At 44.4% G+C, this 17877-nt stretch overlaps 1 protein-coding gene across 2 annotated transcripts in view; it reads right to left on the reverse strand.

Moving 5' to 3' along the window:
• EPHA4 (EPH receptor A4) overlaps positions 1-17877 on the reverse strand; it is a 105200-nt gene that overhangs the window by 76642 nt on the left and 10681 nt on the right. Inside the window, exon 4 of one of the 2 annotated variants that reach the window (XM_058812431.1) lies at positions 7282-8544. The exons of the other annotated variant lie outside the window; for it this stretch is intronic. Coding sequence (XP_058668414.1) covers positions 8483-8544 — 62 coding nt within the window. The 3' untranslated portion in view covers positions 7282-8482. Of the gene's footprint in view, positions 1-7281; positions 8545-17877 lie in introns of those variants that run through there. 2 annotated transcript variants of the gene reach the window in all.

Consider the following 17877-nt stretch of genomic DNA (forward strand, 5'->3'; position numbering starts at 1 on the left):
ATGAATGCTTTAAGAACTCTTCAAGGGTCCTGCAGAAAGTCTCCCTTTTGATGAGAAGGTAAATTAAATAAAGTCCTGAGGGAACAAAGCCAATGCCAGGCATAACCAAAAATAGCTGTGATAGGTCTCTCCTGTCCCAGCTTAGCAATTGCCAGGCAGCTCCAGGGAGGCCCTCAGCAGACACACCAGTGAGCAGCAGAAATGATGAATTACAAGAGGATGGCAGGGCCCTCTGACTTGCTCCAGGGGAAGCATCTGGAGTGTGAATCCACCTGTACCAGAGCAAAGCCACCGTGGCTGAAAGCCTGCACGGTGGAGGAGCCTGTTGCTCCTGTGGGAATGGAGCTCACACTCTGGGCACTGCAGGAGGCACAAACCATGGCAGGATAACACAGTTTTGAGACCAGCTCCAGCATGAGGAATGAGCCCACAGCTGAGCCAACTGCTAAAGCAAATGAAGACTTCTCAGGTGACTGGCTAATGTCAGCTAGTGCTCCTGAGGGGTTTTCTTCCCTCTCTCCATACAGATCCCAGGATGCCAACCCCATTCCTAGTGGGGCTTTGTCAGGTAGCCCCAAGCCTCCTGCAGCTCTGGTCACCAGAGCAGGTACCCTGAGGGCACACACAGTCCCCAGGCTGGGATCCAGGTCAGGACACAGCCCAGCCCACAGAGCTTTCACTCCAGCAATGGTGACACACAAGAAGGAAAGTTTCCCTTTGAATTCCTGCTGGATGTCATACAGCTGCTAATTAGGAGAAAGTGACAAAACAAACACAGTTCTACTTCTTAATCTGGAAAAGCATCTGTCTCCAACAAAACTACTGGCAAATAAACTCAACAATAACATTCCATTTCGGCTTGGAGGCCCCCATGGTTGACACGATAGTCATATATTCAAATATCTACACAATACTTAAATTAATGCAAGATAATAAAGAAATTAATTATGGTAACCATGGAGCTATTTAGAAATGGCCAAAAGCACCACTGACTTGAGTCCAGGCCACAAGAATTTATTGCAGCCAGGAGAAGTGGTGGCAATGCTGGCGCTGGCGTGTGGCTCACGCCCGCCCTGATCACCCTGTGCTCTTCCTGCTATGATAAGCTATCAGCTCTTATGAGCACCACCTTATCTGCTCTCACTAAACCATATCAAGGCTTAATTTTGCCTCAACAATTAACAAAATGCTATCACCAACATCCGAATTTTATATAAGATAGCTTAGGAGAGCGAGGTTTTAAAATGCTCTTGACATGATGATCTTACAGAAGTTAAACAAATTTGATTGGATATGCAGGACCATCTGTTTCCAGCATATATTTCTCACTTTTCAAGAGATCCCAAAGTCACACAGAGTAACCTCCACTCCCACCTTCAGCCAAGACAGAAGACCTGAAGCAGAAATGGATTTTTCCCCCTTTTTCACTCTGCCTCTGCCAACTACCAGTAGGGTCTTCCCAAAATAGAAATACCTTTTCATTGAAGGTATTCAAGAAATTTCATTGTCTTCCTGGTGTTCCTCTGTCGAGTTTCATACAGAGAGGTACCTTAGAACTACAGATGGATAATCCTCTAGAGTAGCCCCAGCATCCACCTATGGCCACCAGAGCTTTTCCCCTGTGCCCATCCCACAGAAGGGTTACTTGTACTCTGCTTTTAACCACCAAAACCTAGTTCCCAGAAGATTTGTTAGGTTGTTCCAGCAAGGAGTCCTCCAGGGACCACCATCAGCTTGAATTTGCAAGCACTTTGTCACTCGTTTACCAAAATTTTTATTAGACTATTAAAAAGGAGAGCCTGTACTTTCAGAAACTAATGCTCAGCTCAACATAGCAGTTTTCCATGTTCCTCACTTGTAATTACTTAGCGCTTTCTCTTGCATGCATTCATTAAGAAATATAAATTTAAATAAACAAACCCCAGATTTTCTAGCAGAACCAAACCATTAAATTTGTACATAATCAAAACTCGAGGCAGTTAAGCAGAACAGGAGGAAATGTGCTGGCTGCAATGATTTAGTTATGGCGTGTCTGATGTGCCAAGTTTATTTTCTAGACATAATTTTCCTATGTGGAGGTGCAGCCAAACAGCAGCCACTAATGGATCAGTAAATCTGCACTGTGCCAGGCAGAGCCCCAAATACATGAGATCAGCAACCAACTGGGGGAAGAGAGGATTTTTGCTATATTTTATTCCAATGCATTTGCTTAGGTTTTGTGAATGAGACACATAGGGCTATTTTTGCAGTTGTACCCAACCCATCACGGGAGATAAGCAATCTTTTGTAAGACCCATATGAATCACTTTTTCCAGCATTAAGTGGATCTTGGTATTGCAAACACTTAGTGACTTTATTCAGGCATGCACCAAAGAAGCCAAGGCCAAAAGACATGGCAGCTGCTCTGGGACATTAAAAGGTTTCCCAGAAATGCTGTCAAGGAGCAGCCTCAGCATCCAGACACCTCAGTGGTTACCTGAACACTCACAGAGAGCTGCTGCTGACTCATAACCCAATTGCACAGGAAATTCTGCAACTGGGGAGCACAGGGCTGCCTCAGAGCTCCCCCGCCTTGTTACGCACACAGAGCCCATGACAAAGAGCATTTGCAATTCAGAGCACTCACAGATTCAAGGGCAAAGTTTCCAAGTTTCAGGAATTCACCCTAAGTGCAAAGTCTAAATCACGGGTACCAACAGATTGATTTTTTAGCTTCTACCTGAAGAAAGCAAAGATGAAGGCTATCATTAGTTCAGCTTCTTGAGGGGGACTTCCCTGTCAGTGTGTGTTAGAGACTCGTTAAACAAACTGTTCTGCAGTAAATCACATGGAAACGTGAACTCAGCAAATGCCAGAGGCAATAGCAGGCGGATATGAATGACAATCACAAAGGCGTGTCCGGATGCTTGAGGTATGAGCCATGATGAAGTGCCCGTGAAATTTCACCTGCTCGCATTGGGACAAGAGGTTGTGGCCTTCAAAAAAGGAAAAGGAAAAAAAACGAGGGAAAAAAAAGCACTTGATGTGCTAATTAGAAAGTAAACTCTGTGTCTGAACAGACATCCAAATATTCCAGCCTCAGCAGGGAATAAAACCTAGAGATTGTGGGAATTAGTCTGAATCAGACCTCACTAAATGGTCATGGAAATGTTGGAGGAAGAGAGTGCCAGCCAACAGTTACTGCAAGCACCTCTTTAGTCAGAGGGAAGAATGAATTTTTTTCACGTAATCATTCATTTGTACTTATGGGCTTCTAAAAAAGATTTAGCAGACCTCTGTTCATCTTCTCTAAGCTGCTTCTGATTCTTAGAAAACACACGGAGCTGATAACAATCCTTGCAAATTTCGAGAAAGAAAAGCAGACAGACACATACCTTAGCTGATTAAATGTTGAACATTAACATCCATTACCATCACCAGCAGCTAGAGATAACTAACAAAGAGGAACATGAAATCACATTACTGCATTCAGCAAACCTTCAGAAAATGCTACTTTTCACAGTCAAAAATAGCATACCTTACCAGCCCAGATTTCATCAGCCCATTACGTGAGCAGTAAAAGCTGTTTTCTAGGCCAGGCATTTTCCATTAATGCAATCTGATTTGCCATTGCATTTTGAGAAAGCTAAGGTGAATGTGTGATACTGAGAGAGGATGGTCGGTAATCCAGAAATGAAAGCCTGAAACTCCTCATGCAGGGAAAGGTCAAAGAACAGCTGCCCATGGAAACCCCTGCACAGAGAGACTTGCAAACCACATTCTCACTGGTACTCCCAGGAGCTTTGTACTAAGGGTATTTTAAATAAACAGCCACATACATCTCAACAAATGATTTAAAGAATGTGAAGGTAATGACTTCTCATATGGCTTTACTACTGCTTGCACTTAGAAATATGTCACCTGGGTAGTTTTATCTCCCACATTAGTTGATATTTAAGAAGTTCTGATTATTACTCACACTGTTCTGAGTGTTATATCTGTTCCTAGCAACTGAGAGAGGAAAACAAGCCAAAACAAAACACAATGGTATTTTTGAAGCCACAATGTAATAGCCACGTGGGATAAAATCCTGCCTGCATGTTTCTAAGAACTGTGGTACCATGGAGAATTAGTGATGAAAGAGCTGGTGGAAGTTTTTGATAAAGACAACTACCTCTCATAAGCTACAAGCAAACTAAACAAAAATTAACAAGCTCCATAAAGCAATTAAAATCCAAAGTGTAAAGTAGATGTAATGACTCAAAGCCTGATCACTGCTCTCATAAAACCACCCTCATAATGCATGGCCTGAGCCTCCTCACCCTGATATCACCATAAAATTAAACAGCAAATTGAAATTCTCATCCTCTGTCAGTGGGGTTTCACAGATGGAACAGCTGTAAGGCAGGAGAAGCAGGGCCAAGGGCCATGCACTGAGAAGCCTCATAAGAAAGCAGATCTGTGCACCTCAGGATGCCTGGGTTTGGCTTGCCAGAGGCCAGCTATCAGCACTGCACTCCCTGCACGCTGTGTGTTGCTTTATCAATCCCACCCTCCACAGACAATTAAGTGAGCACTGTCACTCACATCCTAGAGGCAAAGCACATCCCTCCTGGCAGTGAGAAAAAGCCTGGAATGATTCTCCAGTGGGCTTAAAACAAAACAAAAAAAAATTAAACTAACCAAATCATCCCCACCCCAAACTGCAGAAGGGAGCAAACACCATGTAAACCCCTAATTTCTGCATTTTAAACCTGTTTCATTACTGGGTGGACAACGTTCCTCTTTGCATCCTGCCCTCTGCACTGACAATAGAATACTGCTTACAACTCAATGTGATTCAGCCTCAAGAGAACATTCTCATTCTAGACTAGCACCCAGCTGAAAAGTTTCAGAGATGTTGTAAGACTCAATACAATAAAACAACTGTCCTTGGTCCCCCACATAACAAGGCTTTTTTAGTGTTTCAAATAACCAATACACATTCCATGCATATTTAAACACATCTTTGTATTATTTCTTTATAAAGACAACTTTGGTCCTCACAAAAGAGGCTGTTCATGGTCTTAGGTTATGCAGAGTACATTAATTGGGCAATTCCTCACACTTATTTTGGAATGCTAATTCGGACAGAACCCAGCTCTCACTGCACCCACTGTCATTTGCTGACTCTTTGGAGGGGTGGCAATGAATCAGGAACACAACAGCACATTTGTGAGGTGAATTTCAAGCATGCTTGGCCATCACAGCATGGCTTGAGCAGGGCCCCTGAACCACCAAAGCTGATGGGTTGAGATTTAACCACCCAGTTTTAGATGGTAGATGTCATCAGCAGTTTGGGATCAGCTTTTAACTTTGGATGGAGTAAGAGAGTTCAAAAATTAACTACATAGATACTGGCAGGGGCTATCACCAAGGCTCTGCCAGGAGTGAAGCAACTCTTAGTCCCTGCTTATGCAGCTCATATCAAAGTTAACCCTCAAATTAATGATATTAAAGAATCCATACTACATAATAATTTAGGGCATCACCTGCCTGCAGAAAACACAAGCAGCATGTTTAACCAAATGGAACGGGCCATGAAGCACGAACCTCCCCAGCCTGGGTTGGAGCAGAGGAGCTCAAAGCAGTGAGGATTTGCATGGGTGTCACTGCACCCCTCCTGCTCTCCTGCAGCCATTCCCAAGGCTGTGCCCTGAGGAAGGCTGAGGAGGGAAAGTGGAGCCTGGCTGGGGCACCACCCTGCAGCACAGGGAGCGGGAGGCATCAGAGCCGTGCCCTCTGAAGCGGGGATTGCTCAAGGAGCTCCAGGATGGAATGGGGCAGCCCCAGGCTGCCTCTGCAGTGTGCAGGCTGGTCCTGGCTCCCCAGGGCCACAGGGCTGCTGAGCCCTCTGTGCCTGCCCTGCAGGGGCTGACTCAGCAAGGCTTGGGCGCTCCAGGCTGAGAGCAGCCCATGGGAAAGGCTTGGCTTAAAGCTCCTCCAGATCCACTCTTTAGCAAAGCCTGTCCATAGCCCCACTCCTTCCCTTCCCATCAGCATTACGGCATCACAACCAGAGTTAGTCAAACACTTGCTGTCCTCAGCAGTTTGAGTACATCAGTTTGCCCCAGTTACTTTGTCCCAGCAAAGCCACCAGTGACATACTCAGACTTGCAATGCTGCCTCCCTTTATGCTTCCTTAGGGCACCCTTACGTGGCCTTTCCTCTTTCTCAAAACAAAACTTGGCTAAATCCACACAAAATTAAACACAGAGGACCAGAAAGACCCTTCTTTCCTTTAAAGACTTTCCACTGAGAAGTATTTTTGGCAACTGGTGTTTTTTATGAGCTGGGTAATCACCTACAATTTTACAAGACCCCGTTCAGGTTCTGATTATTTATGTGCTTCTTTCTTACACAAAAAGATGCGCTGAAACAGGGAGAAGCCCCCACAGCCAAGCCCTGCTGTGAGCACCATCCCTGCAGCTCAGGTGAGGGCTCTGGGCACTGCCACCCCTGCTCAGCTGACACATCCTCTCTCTCTGCTAGGCAAACATCACTGCTGACCCCAGCCCTTAATTTCCTGCTACTCCCGCCCTGTTGCAATGGCATTCCCAGCAAGAGCTTTAAATAACAGCCTGGGGTACAAGGAGAGTGACTAACTCTCCACATTTCCAGTCACACACAGTAATCTCCCAACAGCAACAGCACTGACAAGCCCTTCCTGCAATACCCCATTTAGCAGACACATTTTTTTTTCTGTGGAAAGATGCTGGTAATCATATCTTAGAGCAATTAGAAACACAAATTGTTTTTGCCCTTTCTCCTGGCAGGCCCTGGCTGGCGGTGCCCTTGAAGAGCAGCCAGGACAGGTAGGGCCAGCTGCTGCTGCAGGGAGCAGGAGGGGCTGAGCCCCAGGGCCTGAGCTCAGCTCAGCCTGCTGGGCTTAGCAGCACTTCTCTGCAAGGCAGGGCTCAGGCACAAAGGCTGGCTCAGGACCAGATCAAACCAAGCAAGACAGGATGACTTTGAAATGGGGAAGAGCATCCCAGTGGCCAGGGTGGGTGACAAGCCACGGTGAGAAGATGCTGCCCTCATTAGGGCTCAGTGTTTTTCAGACAAGGCTCACTGGACAGCAAAACACCCACCTCACATGAGAAAGCGAGCTCCTAATAGAAGGTAAACAGTGGCACTGTAAACTTGTCATATTTTATTGCACTGGTATTGCACTCACCCATGAGAACGCTACAATGGTCTTTATGACTCTAAGAAACTTCAGAATGTTTACACTAAAATCAGCATGAGCCCTCAGCTAAAAAATGCACTTCCAATTTTATTAAAAACTAGAAACCCGGTGATTTGCTCACATTCACATAATTCAAAGGAACAGGCCTTCTCTGGCACTTCCCTAAACTCAGGAGTTTATACTAGCAAACAAAATTAGTGTTGTAGGTTGAAGCTACTCTTTGATCTGCTAAATAAATCCATAGCAAATTCAGGTTCAATTACAGTATTCAAATTTATGACATCCACAGTGCTTTGTGAAGTTAGTGACAAATGCAATTTCATATAGAAAACATGTATTAATGTGCACAAGCCACAAAAAAAGGAAAAATCAATTGGCTCTATACAGATGCATCAAAATGTACTTTGATAGTTTTATACAGTCTTTCACATGCATTTGTCAATACATTTGATTGCAGCTGTAGATACTGTGAACAACTCAGTGTTACAAGGAAATTTTTAGTTTGATACATGGAAAAGTAAAATCTGCTTTACTGATACACCTACATGCATATTCACCAATGCAGTCATTGTTACTGCCAAAATTTCATTTGCATGCAAAATACCTCTGGTGCAAATTACCAATAACATAAGGGAGCCCATGAAATGTTAAAGACTTCAAAGGATGAGAGAAAAACTATTTGCATTTTGGGCCTGATCCAAAGCACATAAAAGTCAAGAGGAATCTTTCCATTGGCCGCAACAGATGTTCTGACTTGAGGAAGTTTTGATGCAAGTCACTGACATAACAGCAGACCAGCAGGACCACAAAATCCACTTTCTAGAGAAACCGAAAGCTAACTTTGCTAAATACTGGTTTAGTGTGTGGCAGCTGTCCCTCAGTTTCTCCCAGGACAATCTCTGCTGCCTCTCCTGCTGTCCCCAGCACATCTTTGTTTGATAGCCCACATTCATTCAGCTTTTACGCCTACATTTTCTTCTCTCTTGTTCACAGCTTTTTCTTTCTTTCTTGCTCTGTAGATACATAACTTCATAACAGTGTTGTTTAATTCCACAAAAGTGACTTATGAGAAAAGTATCTAGGCAGGACAATACAAAAACTGTCAAAACATGTTTTGATAGATCACTACCTGTAGAGCATCAACTGCTTTCAGTCCTTGAAAAACAGCTAGTGGGTCTCATAACAGAGGTAAGCTGCTAGCTGCTCTCATCTCTTTGGGGATAATCAGCTTAATCAATGTTGCTTCAGCAACCTCTGCTCTATTCCATCAATGTTTTAGGTGCAACTTTTCATATGGCATGAATGTCGTAGTGCTCCTACTCCAGGGCAGAAAAAACCTGTTCACAGAAAGGACAGGAAACAGTGTTGAAAATGAACACAAGTGATTGGACTTGCAACAGTGCGGGTACCAGGTAGATAAATAATAGCATGTTTATTTACATAAACTTGAATGATTTATTCCTTTTAGGAAGAAATATTTTTCCTAGCTTGACCCAAAAAAGAAATTAACTAGTGAAAAGAGCATTTCTCTACCACAAACATTAGCAAATGCTGTATCTATTCTATGTTTGTCACCAGTAAGCAAAAACAAACCCCTACAAATAAAACAAAACAAACAAAACCAAAACAAAACCAGCAACACCAAAACAACCACCAAAAAACCCAAACAAAGAAAAGTACTAGGACATAATGCACATTTTTCTGCCTCTCTATACTTCAAAATCATACGCACTCCTCACATTTCACTGTAAAAGGTTTTATTTCTTGGTTCCTGCAGCTCAGGTAATGATATCATAACTCAAAGGTTCTGCAAGGCTCACTATAGCTCTGACCTCGTAAACAATTTTAATATCCCTTCCCCACATCCTCACAGATATAGGGCTGCACCTGAGCAGACAATATCTCCTCAGCAGTTACTTGTTTATTCAACTTGTAAGTGAGCACATGTACTACTCCACATTAAAACCAACCTGGATGCAAAGAGAAGGCTTCCTTTGCCAGAAGGGGAGCATCCTTCAACAGGCCGAGATACATCTGCCAAGCATCCCACAAGAGGGAATGCAAAATCCAGCCAAAATCCAGCACAGAGCCACAAAGCAAGGAGCACAGCAGCATTTCTGGTGCACACACCTACTCTGGGCTGCTCTGAGTGCCCAGGAGGCTCCAGAGTGAGGAGAGCAGAGCAAGGAGCCAGGCAGCAGCAGCAGCACTTCTGCTCCTCTTTCCAGGTGAGCCAAGCAGAGCTCTTCATGGCCACTCTAAAGCATCCCTGACATTTCTCCATCATGACCACAGCTCAGATGCTCAGAGGGGATAGTAAGGCCAGGAAAATGAAGCTGTGAATCTCTTATGTAGGGCCATGATTCACTGGAAAAGCCAGGGCCTGTCCAGCATCCCTCTGGCTCCATGAAGGACCTGAACACACACAGAGGGTTATCCAAGACACCTCAAGAAGGTTCTGTTTAGCTGGAAGGAGCTGGTTACACTGGAAAGCTGAACAGCACAGCAAGAGCTCTAGTAGCCAAGAGACCTCTTCAGACTGAAAAGGTTTCTCTTGAGGGAAAGGAGCCAGGAGACAGTATGATCAAATCTCTCTAGGTCAGACCTCAAGAGCTGCTTTTCACCTGTAAGGCAATGGTGATCCCACAACAACTGTACAAGAGCCCTTTCCACAAGAGACACAGGTAGAGGTGATCCCAGTCAGCCTATTCCCAGTCCCACAAAGGATAAGATGTAGTTACACCATGCTACTGGATGTCTAACTTACTCTGAAAATCCTCTGACACAGATTCCCCCACATTCCTGGGCAATCTGCACTGGCACTACAGATCTCAGTCATTTAATTTTTCTTCCCCCTTGGGTCTAGCCTAATCTTTTGGTTTTGCTATTTTTTCTTGCCCTGTTTATCAGCTCTTTACAACCAAATTCTGTGCACCTCTGGTTAAAGAATAAAGGTGAGAGACATTTCAAGATATCTTCAATTTTAAGCAACTCCAACCTTTGAACTACTAAAAGTGAACTGGACAGTAAGCCCTACCATAGGCAGAAGGGATGCCTTAGTCTCTTAAGCCTGCTTAAGGGCTACAAATCCATCAATCAAGCTCTGGACTACTTAGAAAGCCGATGCGTAGTGTTTCAATTATTTCCTTCCGGAGTAAGGCCAAAATAAGCTTGTTGATGTGAATAGGTAAAACAGAATCTATTACTTTCTGAAAAATCTCTTTGAGAAGTGCTCTCAAAAATTTATCTCCCCTTACCTTACCAGGAGGACTTATTTGTTATTGAAAGCCAAGCCTCATGATGCTAAACTCAGAGCAATAAACAATTAATTTTGAGAAATCACAGACTGACTGAAGATAGAGAAGTCAGAACCTAATACAGAAAGAAGGTACATGTCAAATCAACACTGGGCCACATCAATAGGACCTCTATAAAGCATCAATAATGATTAATAAACTTGAATTTATGCCATACTTGTGGCTCTTCTGAAGGTTTTTACATAAAAAACAAGAAGAAAATACCTGGCAGAGGACAGGGGCTATTTCCCAAAAATAGTAATGAGGTCTAACTTTCTATTTCATTGGCACAACTCATCCATAGCCTCACTATCTGGCTGACAACTTCCCTGGACAACATCAATCAGAGCAGCGGCACCAAACAGGACCAAGTTCCCAGACTGTGGAAATACTCCTTGGAAACATTAGGAGCCTTTTTCCAATTCCTGCCAACACTCTGGCAGGGGAGAGGAGGAGCTTTCATCCTTTTAATCATAAAGAGTTATAGGTAAATTGTCAGAGCATCACACCTCCATATACACTTCATATTTTTTTATAATGGGCCAAGTCTGCCCTCTTCTATACTCTGACAACCCCTACTAGCTCTGAGTGACATAGATAAACTATTTGACCTAATTGCATTTTAAAGCCCAACTAAGGTTCTTGCACTCTAAGCTGAGACAGACAACTTTTTTCCTCCCCACAAGTCCCTGTGACACAACACTTCTGACACATTGCAAATTTCTGAAGCATTATTCCTTGCAAACAAGTATCTTCCTTGTTATTTAGCCAGGCTGAAGGGCAGTTCACTGTCATTTACGGCACAGGCACAGAAAGGAGTGAATAGCAATTACTCAGCATTTGTTAAAGGGAAGGCCTCACCTTTAATAATTGCACAGTCACATTTCTTTCCACAGGGTCAACCAGAACTCCGGAAAGGAGACTTGCTGATTGACACAAATATGTTTGTATTTCAAAGGGCAAACTACAAAGTCAAATAAAAGGCAATGTTTGCACAAGAGTTAACTTTGTCATTCGGCATTCTCAAAGAGCTCAACAATCCCACGGAAAAATGTCTCTCCTTTGCTACACTACATTTTTGACTCAAACTTTAATACAGGTGTATAGAGAGGTCAAATTAGCATTACTGCAAAAGGCTAGCTAAACACACAGCCACAAGAAAGAGGAGTTAGTGGCAACCTTTAAAGAAGCAGAGGAATATAGTAGGCAGAACTCTTTCCCCCATATCCCCACAGGGAGCTGGGAGCTGCTAAAAGCTCAGCACAAGTTAGAGCAGCAGGGTCCTCTGGTTGCACAGACAAACCAATGCCCAACCAAACAGGAAAGAGGGTGGGGATCTCCTTTTGCACGCTCTCATACCCCAATTACAGATCATCTTGAATAAAAACACTGCACAGTCACCGCCTCAGCGCAGCCTAATGGGAAGGAGATGAGATAATAAGGCCACATACTGCTCTTGGGACTGCTCCTTTCCTGTTAAGACAAGGGCAGGTCCCTGCAGTGCTGGACCAGCCCAGAGTGCACCTCCACCAGCCTCTGTCCCAGCCAGGGCTGCTCCTGCATGTGGACAAGGGCTCCTGCCCCTCTCTGGAGCCACTGTCCTTGGCAGAGCTGTGGCAGTGCTCCTGCCCCTTCTGCTGCTGCAACTGGAGGTGGATTTTGTTCTCTCTTCTCTCCCAAATTAAAGAATCCTAAAGCTACAAATGGCTGCTTTCACAGTGCCCACAACCCTTTGAGCTCACTTTCCCAAGCTATTGGGTGTGTTGAATTCAAGGTTACCCAGTGCATTAATTCTGGGCACATTAAAACTGGGCACCAAGAGCACGTCTTCAAAGAGCCACTGAGAACTTTAAGGTGAATCAACTAAATGGATAAAGGATCTGCACTGGGGTAGATTCAGATGAAAAGGATGGAAACAGTCTTGCAGGTAATTAGTGATGCACCTTCAGTTATATACGCTGACTTCACCCCTTTAGCTGATTGCTTTCAACTTTCTTCCCCACATAGAGAGGCCTTTGAACCTCAAAGCATGACAAAACTCTACATTATCAGCCACGTCTGTAGGCATGTGTGCTGCACTAGCACCCACTGAAACGTCATGTCCAGCCTAAATACTTGGATCCAGTATTTTCACCTTGTATGGATTTTTGGAAGTAGTCCAAATATGGGCCAGCCTGACAGAGCAGCACCTGGGAGCAGCAGAAGGAATGGGAACGTGCCATGGGAATGACTGCAGCAACAAACCACAAAAAAAGTTCTTTCACATTAAGTGTAACTATTGCTACCCTAAGATTAAATATTACCTGGAAATTACACTCATTAACTGCAGAGTCCTTGATTAATGAGCAGGTGGAGTGCACACAGGGACCTGGTCCTGATTTCAGCTGTCTTATTAGCTCTACCCTGCACACTACTGATCACCACAAAAATAAATGAGGACATCCAAGAACTAATTACGAGTGGACAAAATGTGTCAACCTAATAACTGTGTTAGGGTACTTCAGAGATTAAGGGAAGGCTGGCAGATGGGCAAGATGCAAATACTGAAGCCACAAAAAAGAAACGGCAAGAGAACTCTGCTATCTTCTGGTATCTCTGGTGAGTGAGACTGCAGGATGCTTCTCAAGAAACAGTCTCCATTTCAGAACAGCTCCAGAGCCATTTGGATTACTGCAATCATCTTTTTTTTTAACAGTGGTGGACAGAGGAGGAGCCCCCAGTGCTGCCCCATTCCCAAGGCAGGGGCTGTGTCTCCTCAGGGAGCAGACCTGGGCTCTGCCAAGGCCCAGGGAGGGCGGTGAGCAGAGTCTGGCAGAGAGAGCCAAGGACTGGATAGAGCAGCCCACACCAGCTCCAGAGGGTGCCCTGCAGGTGTGAGGGCTGCACACAAGAAGCCAGAACCACCTTCTGCAGCTTGTTGGCAAACACAGCTGCACCTGAGCATCTCCTGCTACACTTCTCCAGCAGCCGCTGCCTCCAAGCATCGATGTGAAACAGGAGGGACTGCCCACACACTTTAATTGGTGTTTACTTGTCTCTTCAAAAAGCCCAAAGAAATCTTCCACACACAGCAGCTAAGTACAACAAAACTCAAGCATCAGAGGAGGAGTTCAGCCAACTTGTGCCCTACGATTGATCTCCTATTTCTCCCTCCACTTTCCTTCTAATCCTGTTTATAATTACACAAGCCATCTGATCTTCCCAAAGCTATCAATTCCCTCAAATCCATTTTCAAATCACCATCCTTGCAAGAGCCTGGGCACCAGATCAAGCAGTCTCAGCTTGACACAACCCACCCTGCTATTGACGGCTCCCCTGAAATGCTGGGGTGCAGCTGGCCAGACCCCGAGCAGGGGCTGCCAAGACCCAGCCCCAGCAGAGATCAGGAGAAGAGAAAGTATTGATCCGCTCCTTTTAACATGCTAATTTGCCCAGTGGCTGCTCAGTCATTGCCAGGCTGGACGCTTCAAAAGGAAACTGTTTTCAAAGCTGCGATGTCTTTTTCAGCAGCAGAAAAACTTAAACTGGAAACAAATTAATTCAAGCCCCAAATTCGCATAAGAACTTGCAGGTATTCTTCAGCTTCCCAGACAGAGATGTTTCATGTACTGAAAGACAGACTTGTTAATTAGGGTTATTAAAATGTGGCCTGGCAAAAACCCTCTGGGATTTAAAATAAGAAAATCCACACCCTCTAAGTGCACTTTTATATAAAGATAGCCTGTATTTGTATCAAAAATATTCAGCCATAACCTCTGGAAGTGTTCCATTGATTCCCCCACACATGCACTTCTTAGGAGAAGAATAAAATGTATTTAAAATTAAATTTCTGTAATTCAATTTCTGTAATTCAGCATCAACACTGGAGAACATTTTGGCCTTTCTTAGCATTGATAATGGGGAGAATAAAGGCAATTGTTCAAACCTTCAGGCCGCTGAGAACACACAGGGAAGGCCAGACAAAACCCTCGGTGTGCCAGAGCCATTATTGAAGTATTTCGGGAAGCAGCAGCGTTATTGACTGACGCCTTTGCTACCAACACTGGCCTTTCAATCACAGGCTAAATACAAAGTGAGGAATGGATAAAATAGCAGGGTTTAATTAAAGATCTGGGCAAGTACTGAAATATGTTACATTGCACAAGTTTTGCAGGCAGAACAGAAATCAATTCAGTGCTTTGCATCTGCAAAGTGTTTGTGGCTTGCATCATGCTCCTAGGAAAACCTGATATGAGCTATGAAAACCAGGAGTGCTCTCCAAGCTAAGGGAGATAACGAGCTGTAGTTCTGACACACAGTATATTACTCTGTTTGCAAAGATTTAAGAGCCAAAAACTTGATTTTCCCTTGAAATACATCTTAATTTCCAAATGCAGGAAGAGCTTCAGTCACCGAGCTCAGCGTGCTCCCTCTCCTCTGGACCCTGCCCAGGACAGTCCCAACACACTGAGCCCAGTGCCAGCTACACCAGCAGCACCAGCTGTGCCCCTCCACCCTCACACGCCCTGGCAAAGGAGGGAATTTGGGATGCTGCTGACCCCTAACCCCCGGCTGCAGGAGACAAAAAGCTGCAGAGAGAACAGGCAAATGGGGAGAACTGACTATCAGCCTGGCCTTTGCTCTGGAGCAGGCAGCAGCATCACAGCACACTCATTCACAGAAACAAGGCACGAGGAGATAACACCAGAAAATACAAGCAAAATGGAACTTGCTTCCTTGCCACTAAATTGTCAGCTTTATGGGACTTCATGCTGAACAGTATGAAAAAAAAAAATCCAATTTGCTTTGAAGCACATTAGTCTAACATCCTAATTATTGTTTACATTGCCATTTGCCTTCTATTAAGAATTGAATAATTACCCAGCGCTCCATAGTTTAAAAATACAAGCAAACAGGATTATCTGGGTAATTAAGACACTGTACTGCAGCTTTGTAGTGTGGCTGTACAAAGCTTTCACATATACAAGCAAAGCAATAGGTATTGATTGCCTTAGCTCAAATGATGTTTTAAGGATGTGTAAGATGGGTCCCTCATTAGGAAAAGGTGAGCAAAAACTTCTGACAAGTGAGGAGGGGCAGAAGCTATCTGCACATTCATCTACATTCAGCCTTCACTGGGGTCTTATCTCAGTCACAGACATCCTGTGTGCCTCTGGGAAAGTTACCCAGGCTTCATCCCTCCATCCTCTGGCTGCTGCAGCATGGGAGCATCCTTCATCCTCCTCCTCCTGCTCCTGCCCAGGACCTGCCTTTGCCCAGGCTGCTCAAACTGCTGCCTGTCCCAGCCTGAGCTGGCCCCCAGTGAATACAAAGCCTGCTTCCAGCACACCTCTTTCACTGGCTACAGATCAACTCAATCTTAGTGAGGTTTACACACACCCATCTAAGGGAAGTATAAAAAGCAGACCAGCAAATGGGTTTTTTTCTAGGCATCCATGATTAAATGAGCCAAAGCAAATACCAACTGTATAGTACAGCGCTTTTTTTGCTTTTTTTCCCCCTCCAAACCTTAATAGCCCATCTATATTGTACTTTGAACAGCATGACCTCCCCTTCTGGGTGACTGTTAGGACAAAAGTAAAGTTTTTGCACGTTCCTTTGTTGTTTTAAAGAGCCTTTCCTCCATTTAATTATGCCACCAGGTTTCACACTGAGCAGTTTACTACCCCTGTGAAATTACCTTCAAGTTAAACACTAATTGGACATCCAACAAAAATGAAAGCCCCCCACAACCATGTTTTTCCTTCTGGTTTCTTATAGGATGTAGCTCCAACACGATCGGGGTCCCAATTTCATACCACTGATTTATAAAGACACAAAATGAAAACCAGTCCTTTAAAGAAGTACTGTACATTCATGCAGCATGTGTTCTAACTTATATCAATAAACCTTTCAACAAATCCATTCTGAACAAGCCTGTGTTTTGGGAGCATTTAATGAGCCTCAGCTTTATTTCAAGCCAAAGGCAATTTTAAGTAAAGTTGAAATAAAGAAAAGTTAAAAAGAAAAGAAAGCCACTAAAACCAAAAATAAAATAAAATATGGGTTCTCGTATAATCATGAGGCTTAAGAAAGCAGAACTTTTCTCACAGATTATTTTCATTCAATAAATAAAGACAGCAGAGCATTTGTGCATGTTTACTTACCCTTGTGCTGGGAGCTCCTTTTCACCACGGTATAACCATGGGCCAAGGCCAGCCCAGCAAAGGGAAGAGCACTAGCCCAGGCCTGAGCAGGTACTTGGCCCAAAGCATAGGAAATGTCAAATATAATATTGCTTTTTCATGCCCTAAGTGCTCACTTGCAGCCCAGAGGGGATCCCACCTCCTGAACCTCATCACCCCCCAGCTGAGGCTGCAGCTCCAGGAGGGCTTGGTGACCACTGGTGAACATCTGGAGCACAGAGAGGACACCCAAGGGCCTGCAGCCCCTCCAGGCATGGGGAGAGGCTCTTGCACACCCAGCCATGGCTTTGGAGGTGGCCAGGGTGCACTGTCACACACACCAGCTGCAAGGGAGCTGCACAGGGGTGAGAGGGACAGCCAGCCATGGGCAAGACATGAGGAGCACACTGAGCAAATACCACACTGTCTCTTAAACAAAGAGATTAAAAAAAAAAAAATCAAACCAGAATTCATTTGCATAAAATCCAAATCTTTTGAGCTCTGCATAAACAGAAGAAGATTCTGGCTGGCGTTTCCAAAGGAAGCTCTTATCTCCTTTGTGAAATGGGGAAGTGGGTGTGCTGCTTTGCATGAGGGTGTATACAAATGATGGAAATGAGGAATTTGCTGCATGCAAAAGGCAAAGGGGCCGACAGCTGCCAATCCCCATTCACAGGGAGAGCTTCCCTAGTCTCCAGCAGGAGGAAGGAGAAGGGAACCAACATGTTTGCTTCCCAGGGAGGTGAAGCAGGCTCTGAATATTCATAAAATGGCCGTTTAGTCATGGGAGTGTTAATTGTCTCTGATTCACAAAACTCTGTGACCTCACCTGCTCCCTGCAACATATGAAAAGGATGTCACATAATGGGAGGAAACCAGATAAGATATTTATCTCACAAGTTTGGGGGGCTTTTTGATGCAGTCTCAAAAGACCTTAGAGTACTGCTGAGCATTTCTTTAATCACTACTCACAGGCACAATAAAGACCAAGCTCAGTGGAGCATATTATTAGACAGATAATAACCCTCACCCAGCCAAGATCTAAATACTGAACTCATCACACACACTGGATGAGTTGTCTGGAAAGTTTTGGGTTGCCTTTTTTTTTTATCCTAAAAGAACACACAAACCAGAAGATGGGCTGGAAGTCCCACAAAAGACTACCCAGACCTACCATGAAATTCATTACCACCACAAAGCCCATCTGGCT

This window comes from Ammospiza caudacuta, chromosome 11 (genome assembly GCF_027887145.1).
Source record: "Ammospiza caudacuta isolate bAmmCau1 chromosome 11, bAmmCau1.pri, whole genome shotgun sequence".
NCBI classification, from domain to species: Eukaryota; Metazoa; Chordata; class Aves; order Passeriformes; family Passerellidae; genus Ammospiza; species Ammospiza caudacuta.